The sequence below is a fragment of the Anopheles gambiae genome, chromosome 2 (genome assembly GCF_943734735.2).
Source record: "Anopheles gambiae chromosome 2, idAnoGambNW_F1_1, whole genome shotgun sequence".
NCBI lineage: Eukaryota > Metazoa > Arthropoda > Insecta > Diptera > Culicidae > Anopheles > Anopheles gambiae.
The window spans coordinates 30,766,215-30,774,589 of record NC_064601.1 but is presented as its reverse complement, the minus strand read 5'-3'; the positions used below and the strand labels follow the sequence as shown (position 1 = coordinate 30,774,589).

Below are 8,375 nucleotides of genomic sequence, written 5' to 3'. Positions count from 1 at the left end.
TTTTAGCCACTTTATTAATTATTTGATATGATACTGTCTGAATATAATAGTTTCCAACCTTTTTGAAATAGTTTTTAACATTCGATCAAAACCGAAATTATTTGGCATTTTACAATTGATGTGTCAAATCACTACAATTTGCTCAAATAGTTTTCAAATTTAGAAAACTGCGTATCTCCGAATCCGCGTATAAGATGTACCGTGTATCTCGGAGACCGCCTGTACATGTTGTTGTAGGAATAGTTTATAGAGGCTTTGGCTCCAACGGAGTTCTTTCGCCTCTTAAACCTGTACAGTCTGTATTTTATAAAATTATTGATTTATTGGCTAAAACCTATCACGTCAAAATTAGTGATATTTTGGCTGAAAATCGTGAAATTGGAAATTGTGGAGATACGCGGTATTTTGCGGCCGTTATCGGTCCCCATTAACACTTTAAGAGCCGTGTCATATAAATTCGCATGACGGTTTTGCTCACCGTTCAGCTTTGCATCTGACGCTCTGTGATTCTCTTGAGAACGAATGAGTTGGGAAAGAGAGAACGAGAACGACATGTGCTACGCCGCTTATCGCAATGAAACAAAAGAGTGATAACAATGGCACGAAAAACTGTCGCTCTCATCGCTCTCTTGCCATGCGCTACGTGCTCACTCAAAAACTGTGACGTCAGGCCGGCGGTCAAAGTGTTAATAGTACATCTCGGGAACCTGTATCGCATTTTTCGTAGAAAGGGATGAACATTACTCATACAATGAAAACATTTCAGCGTCTTTTGAAAATTTCAAGGTTGAATTGCGCACGATTGTGAAATTTATGTTGCGTACAACTTGTATACAAAAACGTTAACGCTATATTGCCACAAAATTTAGTTCTTTTTTAATAATTAAACATATAAATAATTAATAATCGTGATAAAAAATTATATTTTTTGGTGAAATTGAGCTTAATGGATTACTGGTTTCAAAAAACAATTATAAGCTGATTATTTTTCTAAAACATTGCTGGTTTGGTTTCGATACCAGCATCTCGCGTGAAAAAAGTTGCCCATCCCTGCGACTGTTACGATGCAAGCCAGCAATTATGAAACCAAACAGCTTCCGTGTCTCTTTCCCGCCTTGACGCCTGCTGTGCGTACGCCGACTCCTGGCTAAACAAGACATTTATACTGGTTTTAATTAAAAGTAAACCAAATATCCTTTAAAGAATGTAATCTCGTGTAACATCAGTGCATAATGTTATAGTGTAACTATTTAAAAAAGCGGAAAAGTGTCCTACAGCCAGATCATTTGTGTGAATGCATTGGATTCCTTCGACACAGAAAGAAACGCCAAGGATAAGAGAAGCATACAGCAATCAACATTCCCCGCCGTGCGCTTTCTCGACGTCCGTTATCTTTACACGGCATTGTACGCCATTATTACTACCGTAAACAAATCAACGCTCATCGTGCAGCAACAATGTAAGTAAATCTTGATAGCAGAAGCCCTCTCTAATTGACATGCTCGAAATTGCACTCGAGGGGTTGTTGAAGATAAACGAGTGTCCACTGTTTGTGCAGCCCATTGCTGCACCATGTGTTCAATGGTAGGAGATTTAAGAGCACAATTAAATGGGGTGACACAATGTTTCGGAAAAGGAGCAGCACTTATCATAGACTATTTGCTTATCGTCACAGGCTGTATAATCAGCAAAGGACGTTCCATCGATTTCGGTGCGAATCAAAACAAAACCGACAAAAACAACTTTGACAGCTGGCGGCGAGCACGTGCTTTTCACGCGGGCTTGAATTAACCCTTGAATGGTCAGGAGTGGTTAGGTGGCGTTAGAAAGACTTAGAAACTCTTCATACAGAGATGTCAAATTTGAAGGCGGTTTATTTTTCGAATATTTGAATAGGAATTAGAACTATTCAAGTAAAAATTGTATTATTTTAGATTCAATCTGTTTGAAAGGAATAAATTTGATGCGTATTGAAGCAGAACATTATATAGCTGTTTGGGGCCTTGTTTTATGATTGAATTTAATTAGCTGATAACGAATATCAATTCGAAACTGCGTTATTTTTCGCCTCTAAATAGAAACTATTTACACCAACGTTGTCGAATTACCCACCTCTAACCACATTTGAGCAAAGCAAAACAAATAGCAAAATCAAAAGCCATCGAAAATAGATTTCACCATGTAAAACATAACAAGCCAAAGTCATTTCATTTTCAGTTTCCCCCTTTTTCTCCCAACTTTTATCAGCTAATCAATCTTTCTCGCTGGCGACACAGACACTCACACGTACACTCGCCAGTGCAACACAGCCAAGAACTATCGAACATCGACCACACACCAATAAACGTTCGTCAGCAGAGTGCGAAATTGAATGAACGGCCGTGCACGGTCGGTGTGCTGCTAACAGCTTCAATTAGAGAGGCTGTAGAATCTTCACCCGATTGCTACCCGACACTTCCCGCAGCACCACCGGCGACGAGATAGCATTATCTGGGCATTGCAACTACGCTGGCTGCAGGAGGGCTGGCCCGAGTAGAAAGGGAAGCTCATCCCGCCTGATAGTAGATTCCCTTTCAAGCTATTGCTTGATAAAAAACCATCGCGTGTAATACAATCAGCGTGAGAGATGTCTACGATCACTTGCGCACTGTAACCCAGGAGGGTATGTCCGGCGTTGGTGTGAAGAGCAGTCGTCAGCGAACCGTCGATCAGGTCGGTCACTGGGAGCGTGTCCTATGACGGCGTTAGCGCTTTGCCTACGATGACAATGTCTGCTGAAACTGCTAAGGTAAGCAAAAACAATTCATTCCATTCGTGGAGCGATCACAGCTCGCGCTCGTTTGTGGTAGCTTCAATGTGTTTAAAGTTGATTATTTGTTGCACAATTCTAGCCGGATGGCTCGGGTGAGCACAGCCAACCCGGAGCGCAGGAAGATGGCGATGCAGGCAGCAGTAATGTAGCAGGTGCTATGGCAACGGCCAGCGTACGGGCGGAACGATGGTACGAGAAAATCTCCGTCGAACCGTCGATGTTCCTGTACATGATGGCGTTTATGCTAACGTCGGTGGTGGAGCAGGCGTTCTTCCTGTACAAAGCGTGCACCGTCGATCATGGCTATTCGCACGAGATTTGCCTCAACATCGAGCAGTACCAGGATATCAAAAAGCAGGTCCAGGTGACGACCTCGACCTTTCATCAGTGGAACAACATCGCCATGTACGTGGTGCCGATCGTGCTGGCGTTGTTTCTCGGCGCCTGGTCCGATAGACGTGGCCGCAAGCTGCCACTCATCCTCGGGCTGATGGGCAAGTTTGTCTACTCGGTCATGATCGTGGTGAACACGCGCATGCCCTCGTGGCCGGTCGAGTACATCATCTACACGGCCACGATCCCGAGCGTACTGACCGGGGCCGACATTGCCATCTTCGCCTCCTGCTTTGCGTACATCTCCGACATCACGACGGTGGAGGAGCGCACGCTGCGCATTACGATACTGGACGCCACCTACCTCAGCACCATGCCGATCGGTGTCGCGCTCGGCAATGTGATCTTCAACCACACGGGCAAATCGTACACGATCATGTTCATCATCAACGCGTCCCTGCTCGCCTGCTCGATCGTGTACTCGATGCTGCGGCTGAAGTCGCGCACCACCGAACGCCAGTGCTCGATCCGCGAGCTGCCGTGGTACCGCATGCCGCTGGACTTTTTCGACCGCCAGCACGTGGTGCGCTCGGTGCGCACGTTCGTACGCCGGCGGACGATGCACCGGCGCACCTACATGTACCTGCTGATGGTGGCCATGTCGTTCTACACGTTCCAGCGCGACGAGAAGCCCAAGATGTACCTGTACACGCAGCTGCGCTTCAACTGGGACACGGATCTGTACAGCTACTTCAAGACGTACCAGTCGGCGGCGTACGTGGTGATGATGTTTCTCGGCGTGCCGCTCTTCACGAAGGTGCTCGGGCTGAAGGACACGCTGATCATAATGATTGGTGCGCTGGCGCACGCCAGCGCCCGGTTCGTGTACATCTTTGCCCAGGTCGGCTGGGTGCTGTACATCGGGGCTACCATCTCGAGCGTGGGCCCGGTGGTGGCGCCCGTGCTCCGGTCCATGATTTCCAAAATGGTGCCCACCAACGAGCGCGGCATCATCTTTTCGTTCCTTTCCGTGTTCGACAATGCGGTGCCGCTGTTTAGCGGCGTACTGTACACGCAGGTGTACAACTCGTCGATCAACACGTACCCGCAGGCCATCTTTCTGCTTACCATGGGCACGCAGATGATCGTGTTCTTCATTGCACTGTAAGCAACTGGGTGTTGGGTTGCGGTTGGGATGAGTTACAATTAATTTAAATTACCTTTTCTCTTCTACGTTGTTGTAGCGCAATACACATTTCACTCCGAGGTCGAAGGATGGAAGAATGCACCCCGGCCGAAAAGCCACCGGGAACCGGGCTGATCGACGAAGCGAAGGCTCCAGCGATCGATGACGATGCGCCGGCCGTTTCTCAATCATAGTGGGGCAGGCTACAGTGTACCGCCACCGCCACCTTCCGTTTAGTGCGATCCGACTGATAATCCGTTCGCTTGACGATCGCGATGTGAGTGATAATGCAAGGCAGTTTGGTGGTAAAGTGCTTCAAGTGGTGTGTTATTAGCATTACTTTCTACCGATTCGTACGAAACCATCCGTTAGTGTTAGGGTTTAAAAGATTTGTTTCCTTTTTGCAAATAGATCCGTTTGGTAACATCCAGGTGTCTTTTGGTAATTGTTGTGAGGTGTTCCCTCTCCCCCTATAATGTACGTGTAACCGTTGGCACACAGTGGCAAGGCATGGTAGGCGACAGCGTTTAGTAGCGATTAGCGTTGCCCTTGTCCGCAAAGCAGGATCGCAGCGATTCCTCAGCGACAAGCGTCGGTTTGTGCGGTGGATGGGCGGCTTGAGCGAACAGGGCGATGCCTTTCTTCATGAGCTCGATCGCTTCATCGACCCGCTCGTCCTGTGGGGATACATAGAAAGAGCGGCATTAGCGAGTGGTGGTCGGTAGTCCATAGAGCCCCTCGAAACCGGATCACGGTTTCCGGTTTTCGCGTCATCCCCTCTGTGAATCCCTCGGGTACGGCTAAAGAGCTTTACGACAATGTGTACGTGTTTGGCATGGCAAAGGGGCACCCTAGAAACATACCTCCAACGGTTGAGACTGTAGATAAATAGATAAAAGACGAAAGCACATTAACACGGCGATACACACGATACACAAGGGTACACCAACACAAGCAACATATACTACACCGGAAACGGTAACCGAATGGTCATTACATGGACAGGAAGGTAGGGAAAGCGGATCGAACCCACAAACGCATTGCCGAGTTGTGTGGGGTTTTGCACAATTTTCAAGGGAACACATACACATACACAGATAGAACTTGCCGTATTAGATTACAGATAGCAGATGACGATGTAGCGTGTTATCACACTGGGGGAGATAATTTTGAGCCTCTCCGGGCGGGGGCTGTCGCCGCCACAGGGGACGGTACAGCCCTCGCTCACTCATCCCACCCGGCCCCGCTCCACTTACCGCCATCATTTCCGCCCCGGTCGTGCACAGTTGATCGCTCGCCTCGAGCATCTTCACGTTCGCGTCCAGGTTGATCTGCTGCTTGCACTTGTTGCACTTGGCATTTCGCTGGGACGGTTTGCTCGGGTAGGCGAGTGCATTACCACACCCCTCGGTGGGACAGCGCAGCCGGGGCTTGGCGGGCAGCTTGTCCATCTGCGGCCAATCCTCGGCGCACGCCCGACAATCGCACTTGAACCAGTAGCGCGAGCGTAAGTTGCGCTGCCGAATCGCCTTCGGCTGGCGCATAAAGTGCGGGCCATAGTTTTCCGGCACGACCGCACCGGCCGGTATCGGTCGGCTGGTGTGCAGGATCATGGCAGTACCGAGGAAGGTGCGCGTCACCCCCGGGTAGCACTCGTGGTTGAACATCGAGGCACCGCGATAGATGCCAACGCCGATGTACTGCACCTTGGCCGTGTCGAACCGATGCTCGCCGGTAATGCGCGTCTCGTACACCTCGTGCGCGTTGAACTGTAGCGATTGCAGGGCGGACAGCAGCACCGCACCCACCTCCAGCTCCTGTTCCGTCGGTTCCGGCGCTTCCGTCGTGCGACGGCCGAAAAATTCCGCCTTCTGCAGGCAGCGCAGCAGGAACGCGGTCATGAGCGTGCGCTTGAAGTGATCCTCCGGGTCGCGGTGTTCCGTGTGGGCGCAGAACGTGTCCCGCAGCATTTTGCCCTCCTCGAGCACCTTCTCCGGAGTGCCGGCCTGCGTGACCATGCGCAAGGCGACGTGGCAGAGAATCGACATGCCGGAACCGATCATCAGGTCGAGATACTGACACTCGAAACGATGGTACGTGGCGCACGCCTTGTCCCGGCAGGCCACCGAGCAGAAGGCCACACCGCAACAGTCGGGACAAGCGACCGGAGCTATCAAGCTGTGAAAGGGGATAGTTAATGAGAAGTTAAATGACGTGCGATTACATCTGAGCGTTTGTTGTTACCGTGAGAAGCAGGCACTACAGTGCGTCCCATAGTACTTCGCGTGCAGGCAGGCTGCATAGGCCGGCTCGGTAAGAATTACCTCGCCCGGGCCGAGATCGGCCGCTGCCACGACGTACCGTCCGCGTGGATCTTCCTTACTGCCAGCAAGCTTGATTTTTGAAGAAGCGCCCAGAATTTCGCCATTCTCGCCTTCTCCGGCCAGCTTCGGGAGCGAACGTTCCACCTCCACCGAAGGTGTTTCCTGCTTCAGCACACGCAAATCCTCCAAATCTTCCTGCAGACGGCCAAGGGCGTAATTGTTATGGCCGGACAACTGGTGGAACAGTTTCGCCGCCACCTCAGCACGACCATTTTCACCGATAACTTGAGAGCGAAGAAAGAAACAAATAGTAGTATTTGAAGTCTGTCACACACTCTGTCTCTCTCTCTCTCTACTCACGTGCGTAACACTTGGCAACGCGGGCATAGTAGTCCGCGTTCTGTTTCACCGGCAGGCCACATTTGGCCGCCAGCTGAAGATCTTGCAGCGCCCGTTTGCCGTCCAGCTGTCGAATAAACACTTCGGCCCGCGTCCACAGAGCGAGCGCCAGCGTTAGGCCCTTGTCAATGTACCGATCGACACCCTGGCCGGGGGCGCGCATCACCGCCTGGCAGGCGATGATCAGGGCCTGCTGCAGCTTGTTCTCGCCGAGCAGCTTGAGCGCCTGCTCACGCCGCTGCCAGGAAAACTTTGCATCCTTCCCGCGGAACACCGGCTCCACGTGCTCTAGCGTACCCTGCACCTCGTACGCAACGACCGGATCTTCATAGATCAGGCGCAACCGTTCCTTGTCGCTCGGCACCTTCTGGTACACGTCCTGCAGCCAGCGCGCACTTTTTCCGGTGAAATTTTCCGCCACCGATTGGTAAAACTCGTTGAAGAAACCTTGCTTCTGCGACTGGAGCGTTTTCTCGTTGCACAGCGACGTAAACAGCGGGTCATTGTCGATCGAGGTCATCCTGGTGCGCCTGGTGGTCCCGGAACTGGGTGAGTGTGGAAAATCTGATTCTGAAAATCTGAAGAAATGCGCACACAACCAACACCACGCCCGTACAACTTGTCGAATGGGAACGTCGGAGTAGAATGGACGAACGGTGTTTTGTAAGCGCGAGTGCACTAAATTTAGAATGCATCTCCCGGCATGCCGGTGATGCTCAAACGATCTAATGTGGCTAGAGCGTGAGAGATAGAGAGCGCACGCGCATTTGGTTCGTAGGAATGTCAAAATAGTTTGTTTGGTCAGACGTTTGCGCATCACTTTGTTTACAGCCGCAGGTTGTTACACGAATGAAGTTGTGCATGATTGAGACCCAGAAATACGTCTAGAAATGTCTTTGGAAATACCTTAATTCGAATAGCCATGCTGAATATATCGTCCGGTGAAATGTTGGTAACATGAGAGCCTCTGGTGAACTTGATCCTCTACACGATATTGAGAGTGTCGTAAAGCTCGAAACATTCCTACGAGGCCAAAAGTCTCTCCAATAAGCTTCCTTAGCGAAAAATCAGGGACCATGAAGAATGCGTCAGATTTAGACAAGGTACGTTCTGGCCTCTGAGACGTTTAATATTGTATATTTCATATAAGAACTTCATCTTATTCGTTGAAGAATCTAATGATTTCATCACAGCTCTTGGAAAATCTAATGATATTGATGTTTGAATAGAGGAATAATACTTATTGTTTTGGAAGTCGGCTATATGTTGAAAGTAATGATTCGTTTCGCGAGTAAGGATAATATTTGTGTGATGAGATGCT

The 8,375-nt window shown here is 49.8% G+C and overlaps 2 protein-coding genes across 5 annotated transcripts; one reads left to right on the top strand and one right to left on the bottom strand.

Moving 5' to 3' along the window:
• Positions 1–1,093: 1,093 nt before the first annotated feature.
• On the top strand, positions 1,094–4,759 carry LOC1272954 (proton-coupled folate transporter). Of its 3 annotated transcripts, none has more exons than XM_061663393.1 (4): positions 1,094–1,459; positions 2,248–2,788; positions 2,892–4,309; positions 4,390–4,759. In XM_061663393.1, exons 2-4 carry the CDS (start codon positions 2,762–2,764, stop codon positions 4,523–4,525), a joined length of 1,581 nt encoding a protein of 526 aa, XP_061519377.1. In that variant the 5' UTR covers positions 1,094–1,459; positions 2,248–2,761; the 3' UTR covers positions 4,526–4,759. The 3 variants fall into 3 exon arrangements, with proteins under 3 accessions (XP_061519377.1, XP_311884.6, XP_061519378.1); XM_311884.6 differs by having other exon boundaries at positions 1,102–1,459; positions 2,277–2,788; XM_061663394.1 differs by having other exon boundaries at positions 1,102–1,459; positions 2,218–2,788.
• Positions 4,638–7,706, bottom strand: LOC1272955 (SET and MYND domain-containing protein 4). 2 transcript variants are annotated; one of them, XM_061663392.1, is made up of 5 exons: positions 7,016–7,706; positions 6,576–6,939; positions 5,588–6,509; positions 5,195–5,209; positions 4,638–5,008 (listed from the first exon to the last, which is right to left on the bottom strand). In XM_061663392.1, exons 1-5 carry the CDS (start codon positions 7,572–7,574, stop codon positions 4,859–4,861), a joined length of 2,010 nt encoding a protein of 669 aa, XP_061519376.1. In that variant the 5' UTR covers positions 7,575–7,706; the 3' UTR covers positions 4,638–4,858. The 2 variants fall into 2 exon arrangements, with proteins under 2 accessions (XP_061519376.1, XP_311885.3); XM_311885.4 differs by lacking the exon at positions 5,195–5,209.
• Positions 7,707–8,375: the final 669 nt, after the last annotated feature.

Excerpts from the sequence above, each read along its gene's own strand:
- LOC1272954 (XM_061663393.1), top strand. The coding sequence starts at position 2,762 with ATGACAATGTCTGCTGAAACTGCTAAG. Across the intron at positions 2,789-2,891 it reads TGTCTGCTGAAACTGCTAAG|CCGGATGGCTCGGGTGAGCA; the intron begins GTAAGCAAAAAC and ends GCACAATTCTAG. Across the intron at positions 4,310-4,389 it reads ATCGTGTTCTTCATTGCACT|CGCAATACACATTTCACTCC; the intron begins GTAAGCAACTGG and ends ACGTTGTTGTAG.
- LOC1272955 (XM_061663392.1), bottom strand. The coding sequence starts at position 7,574 with ATGACCTCGATCGACAATGACCCGCTGTTTACGTCGCTGTGCAACGAG. Across the intron at positions 6,940-7,015 it reads CGTTGCCAAGTGTTACGCAC|TTATCGGTGAAAATGGTCGT; the intron begins GTGAGTAGAGAG and ends TTCGCTCTCAAG. Across the intron at positions 6,510-6,575 it reads TGTAGTGCCTGCTTCTCACG|CTTGATAGCTCCGGTCGCTT; the intron begins GTAACAACAAAC and ends CCCCTTTCACAG.